Source organism: Salvelinus sp. IW2-2015, linkage group LG32, assembly GCF_002910315.2.
Source record: "Salvelinus sp. IW2-2015 linkage group LG32, ASM291031v2, whole genome shotgun sequence".
Classification (NCBI taxonomy): domain Eukaryota; kingdom Metazoa; phylum Chordata; class Actinopteri; order Salmoniformes; family Salmonidae; genus Salvelinus; species Salvelinus sp. IW2-2015.
The window spans coordinates 37,690,045-37,696,032 of NC_036871.1; the positions used below are offsets into that span (position 1 = coordinate 37,690,045).

Consider the following 5,988-nt stretch of genomic DNA (forward strand, 5'->3'; position numbering starts at 1 on the left):
AGATATAAACACTGAACTCCCTCTAGGCCAGACTGTGAACTTACAGGGAAAGATATAAACACTGAACTCCCTCTGTGCCAGACTGTGAACTTACAGGGAAAGCCTGAGGTATGGCATTACATTGGAACCCATGCAGTCAGGGACTGTAGATTACATTATCCTACTGCTGCCCTGTTAAACTTGGGCCCAGTGAAGCTTTAAAAAGGGCAGTCTGCGCCACACTTGGTCAGCACACTTCTCCCAGTACTAACCAGCCCGGTCAAAAGGCTATAAAGGCCCTGGGTAGAAGTTCCCCATTGGCACAGATCTAGGAACAGCTTACCTTCTGTAAATCCTAACCTCAACCATTAGAGGGTAAGACTCAGACTGACCATAGATCAGCGTTTATGAGCAATTTTATCCTCGAAAGCTATAAAGCGCAAAGAGCCGTGTGACCCTGACTCTTGGCCAATGGGAAGAGATGGAATGAGTGAGCTGGCCAATAAGGGCCTCCCTGGGCACCGCGCCTGCAGATTCTGTCCAGATGTTGCTCTCACATTTTCCTCTTATAAAATCAAATAAAAAGACATGGCAAACATGCCATTACTCCCTGTTCTTCACTCCACAGAGAGGGAAGAGATAGCTGAGTACTCTRCAGCCGTGTCTCAATAGGCTGGAAAATAAATATTCCCTTAGCTGGTCTCCTTTCTTGAATGACTGAGTGTTTCCCTTTTCCTGGTCGGATCAGCAATTCCTGTCTCTATTAATTTTACATTTACATTTAAGTCATTTAGCAGACGCTCTTATCCAGAGCGACTTACAAATTGGAAAGTTCATACATATTCATCCTGGTCCCCCCGTGGGGAATGAACCCACAACCCTGGCGTTGCAAGTGCCGTGCTCTACCAACTGAGCCACACGGGACCACGGGACCATTAATGGCCATCTGGACTGGAAGGATAGGTGATAGTGATAGGTAGAGCCCCTTCCAATCCTTCTAGCTATCTCTAGTCATTCAGCAGATAACACAAGGGAAGGATGTTACTACAATGAACCCATTGAAGCAGATGGCTCGCATGTATACTTCCTGGTATTTCCTGATCTCTTTCATGACACAACCAATTCATGATGATATATTCCATGACTAATCGTTGTTTAGGATGGCAGACTGTCAGCCAACAGACGAGGAGCTCACCTGAGACCAGGATGTCGTTACGCAGGGCACAGACGGCGTACTCTGACTTGGTGAACTCTGGGAGTTTGGCCAGGGCCTTCCACTCTCCCGTCACAGGGTCGTAACACTCTGTGTAGGGCAGGTTGAACCCTCCCACCCTCTCACAGCCCCCCACCACCACAATCACCTCTGAGTAGCCAGTCGACCTGCAGATAGAGGGATGGAGGAAGGTGGAGAGAGGGAGATGGAAGGAGGGGAGAGAGAGAGAAAGCGAGAGAGGACAGTAATAAACCAACTATACAGTAACAAGACTCATCAAAATAAACCTAACACTAGTCGCTGTTGAGAAATAAGACAGCACAGAAAGACTACACAGAACAACATTACACAACACAGCACTATTCCAGAGGAACATTACATAACATGCCATTCACAGCTCCACCCCAGAGGAACACAGACAACACATCTCCACCCCAGAGGAACATAGACAATGCAGGTGACTGTGAGAAAACGAGACAGCAATGAGATACAACTCAGCAACACTACAATCCAGGCCAGTCACTTTGAATCATGACTATAGTGAAAAAGAGAAGTTAGTACGCTTCACAGCGTAATTCACAACGTGTAATATGTCATACTTTAYTCACATGATTGTACTTATCTACCTGGCAAAATACTCAAAATACACGTTCTTCTTAAGAACAGAAATAACTTGCTAAAGCCCACTGAATATCAATGACCTCAGTAAACCATCTGAATGGTGCCCTATCTGCCTCACTGTTTGGAAAGCGCATGCCAGGGCTATGACGTGATCTCCTTCGGTTGGGGGGAGCGATTCACTGCAGCTCCACACTCTGTGGTACTGTCAACAATCCTTCATCCTTTATAATTCAACTTCAGAATATTCTAGCTCTAAATCAAACTCAATTACATTTGACCTTTATTTATACAGGGAGTCAATATGCTAGCCAACACACTTTCTCCATACCTTTCCAACGTTCTGTTTAAACATAGCACTGGTAATGATGAGTGCAGGTCATAGGTAAGAAGATGAGGCTATAACCTTATTTCTGTTGTCCCTCCAGGTATCTGGTCGGTCTATAGGGCAGCAGCCATGGTGTTGATCCTGGCAGACGGCTTCAACAGGGAGGACTCTGGGACCAGGGACTCCCCCGCCGTCAAACGAAAGGTGCTCACTAAACCCACTCATTTTATCACAACTCCAAGTTCTTACTAGTCTTGACAAGTGTTTTGAAGGGCAATGTGTGTCATATTTCTCAAGTGGCAAATAAAAACATACTAAAATCAAATTTTCCAAGAAGAAAAACAACGGGAACATGGCCAAGACCCCCACTTCCAGTTTATAAACGAGTGCAGGGTTATCACTTTTGACTGTAGATTAAAAGTTACAGAGTAGGCCTTTAAAATTAAATTAAACTCATTACGTTTCATCCCTCCAAGGATTTCGAAGTGGACTCCAAAACCCTGACCGGTAATGAAGTTCTGGAGTTCTCATCCGGGCTCCTCCCACTCGGAGGCCATCTTGCAGGTGTTCAACGAGTTCCGCGACAGCGCGCCTCTTCACCGACCGTGTCATCAGCGTGCAGGGCCGCGAGTTCCCCTGCCACCGCGCTGTGCTCTCTGCCTGTTCCTCCTACTTCCGTGCCAATGTTCTGCAATGACCACCGCGAGTCGCGTGAGATGCTGGTGGAGATTCAACGGCATCCTGGCCGAGGCCATGGACTCCTTCCTCAGCTACGTCTACACGGGCCGAGCCAAGATCACCACCGACAACGTGCAGTTCCTCTTCGAGACCTCCAGCCTCTTCCAGATCTCCACGCTCCGCGACGCCTGCGCCAAGTTCCTGGAAGACCAGCTCGAACCCCTGCAACTGCTTGGCATCCAACGCTTCGCCGACGCCCACGCTCTGAAACAGCTGGCCAGCCGCTGCCGGCTCGTACGCCCTGGCCAACTTCCCTGACGTGGCCGCAGCACGAGGAGTTCCTGGACCTGAGGAGAGACGAGCTGGAGGAGTACATCTGCAGTGACGAACTGGCCATCGGGAAGGAGGAAGGTGGTGTTTTGAGGCGGTGATGCGCTGGGTGTACCACAGGGTGGAGCCCCGGAGCCCGTGCTTAAGGACCCTGCTGCACCACGTCCGTCTGCCCCTGCTGCCCCAAACTACTTTGTCCAGACAGTGGAAGGAGACCAGATCAATCCAGACGGCGCCAGAGTGCTACCAGCTCCTCCACGAGGCCCGGCGGTACACGTACTGGGCAACGAGATGATGTCCCCCAGGACCCGCCCACGCAGGTACTGTGCAGGGGATGCTGGGAGGTGTAGTTCAGAGACTTGGTCAGTCAATTAATTCAATAGAATTGCATTGGCCCTCAAGGGGAATTGTATTTTGGCACAGCTCTATGGATAGTACAATTCAACACATCTAGGTAAGGCAGAATTCACCTCATGCTTCAAATAATCCTTTATTTATTATAAGGCCCTGAAGGCACTGAGGGACTCTCAAATATAGGAAGTGTTGTGACTGAATACGGTACAGTTCCTTCTTCCTGCCAGTCAACTGGAAGACGGATTATATGTCATCTCTAATTCCTCTTGTCTTGTCAACTCATCTTTCACAATCATTTTTATGGAGATTAACTGTAATTCTAAAAAGAAGGATAAGAATGTCTGTTTGTAAACAAAAACCCCTGCCACTTTGCCCTCGGCTCAAGTAAAGAACCACCCACTTTGCCTCTGCGAGGAGAAAGACGAGAGAGACAGACAGAGAGTGATGGAGAGAGAGAGAGAGCATAAGACAGAGATGACTGAAATATAAGAGGAAGAGTGTCAGACCCAGTACTCCACTGTTTTCTCTTCCACAGTAGATGGTTTTGAGTTACAACATGAATGTGTGCCTGCTGTGTTATTGTGCAGACAGAGCCTTCATTGAGGGAAGGTTTGTTTAATAATCCTGTTTTGTAATGAAATGTGTCATGGAAGAGCTTGTCCATACACGTTGTAGTTTTTCTGCCAGAATAACTGCTATGTTGCAAGCCTTTGTGCCCTGAACCATTCGTACCATCGGTCTAGTTTTAATAGCAGTAGTGAAGCAGCGAGTCACATACAGCCCTGTTTGTCCAAAAGGAATTATTTGAAGGATGTTTTGTTTGTGTACGATATACATAGGTCCATGTGAGTGTGGTGTGATGAGTTCATCCACAGATAATTTTCTGTTTGATGTCTTTATGTATTCTGTGTTACATGTTAGAGTATGTATGTGTCTTTATGTATTCTGTGTTGGGGTACATTTTGGAGTATGATATGGTGTCTTTATGTATTCTGTTTACATGTTAGAGTATGTGTGATGTCTTTATGTATTCTGTGTTACATGTTAGAGTATGTGTGATGTCTTTTGTATTCTGTGTTACATGTTAGAGTATTTATGTGTCTTTATGTATTCTGTGTTACATTTTGGAGTATGTATGTGTCTTTATGTATTCTGTGTTACTGTTAGAGTATGTTGATGTCTTTATATATTCTGTGTTACATGTTAGAGTATTTATGTGTCTATGTATTCTGTGTTACATGTTAGAGTATGTATGTGTCTTTATGTATTCTGTGTTACATTTTGGAGTATGTGATGTGTCTTTATGTATTCTGGTTACATGTTAGAGTATGTGTGATGTCTTTATGTATTCTGTGTTACATGTTGGAGTATGTGTGTGTATTTATGTATATCTGTGTTACATGTTAGAGTATTTATGTGTCTTTATGTATTCTGTGTTACATGTTAGAGTATGTGTGATGTGCTTTATGTATTCTGTGTTACATGTTAGAGTATGTGTGATGTCTTTATGTATTCTGTGTTACATGTTAGAGTATTTATGTGTCTTTATGTATTCTGTGATACATTTTGGAGTATGTATGTGTCTTTATGTATTCTGTGTTACATGTTAGAGTATGTGTGATGTCTTTATGTATTCTGTGTTACATGTTAGAGTATGTATGTGTCTTTATGTATTCTGTGTTACATGTTAGAGTATGTGTGATGTCTTTATGTATTCTGTGTTACATTTTGGGAGTATGTATGTGTCTTTATGTATTCTGTGTTACATGTTAGAGTATGTGTGATGTCTTTATGTATTCTGTGTTACATTTTGGAGTATGTATGTGTCTTTATGTATTCTGTGTTACATGTTGGAGTATGTGTGTGTATTTATGTATTCTGTGTTACATGTTAGAGTATGTATGTGTCTTTATGTATTCTGTGTTACATGTTAGAGATGTATGTGTCTTTATGTATTCTGTGTTACATGTTAGAGTATGTGTGATGAGTTAGCGGATAAGTTTACGTTTTTAAAGCCACATAGACACGTCTGCTTTTTAGACATCACTTGTTTTCAACAGTGCTTTTCTCCAGTCTGTGGCGTTGTCTGGGTTAAGTATTATTTGACGCTGGGTGCCAGTTAGCTAGCAGGGAGTTGACGTGTCTCTCTTCAAGAGTACCGTGTCAGTATCCAGGCAGATCAGAACAGGCGTGGAGCCTGCCGTCTGTGTTTGTCTGTGTCTGTCTGTCTTTCTGTATCTGTCTGTCTGCCTGCCTGTCTGTCAGTTTGTCTGTCTGTCTCGTCTGTCTTTGTCTGTCTGTCTGTCTGTTCTGTCTGTCTGTCTCTGTCTGTCTGTCTGTCTGTCTGTCTGTCTGTCTGTCTGTCTGGTCTGTCTGTCTGTCTGTCTGTCTGTCTGTCTCTGTTCTGTGCTGTCTTGTCTGTCTGTTCTGACCCCAGTGACCTCTAGTTCCATCTCCTGCAACAGAGTTTAGCGCCACACACCCCTGA

The 5,988-nt window shown here is 44.6% G+C and overlaps 1 protein-coding gene and 1 pseudogene across 1 annotated transcript in view; one reads left to right on the plus strand and one right to left on the minus strand.

Moving 5' to 3' along the window:
• LOC111957052 (kelch-like protein 24) overlaps window positions 1–5,988 on the minus strand; it is a 60,776-nt gene that overhangs the window by 41,345 nt on the left and 13,443 nt on the right. The window contains exon 4 of the mRNA XM_023977773.2: window positions 1,175–1,359. Within this exon, the coding sequence (XP_023833541.1) occupies window positions 1,175–1,359 (185 nt within the window). The remainder of the gene's footprint in view (window positions 1–1,174; window positions 1,360–5,988) is intronic.
• Window positions 2,268–5,988, plus strand: part of LOC111956575 (kelch-like protein 24 pseudogene) — a 6,561-nt pseudogene continuing 2,840 nt past the window's right edge.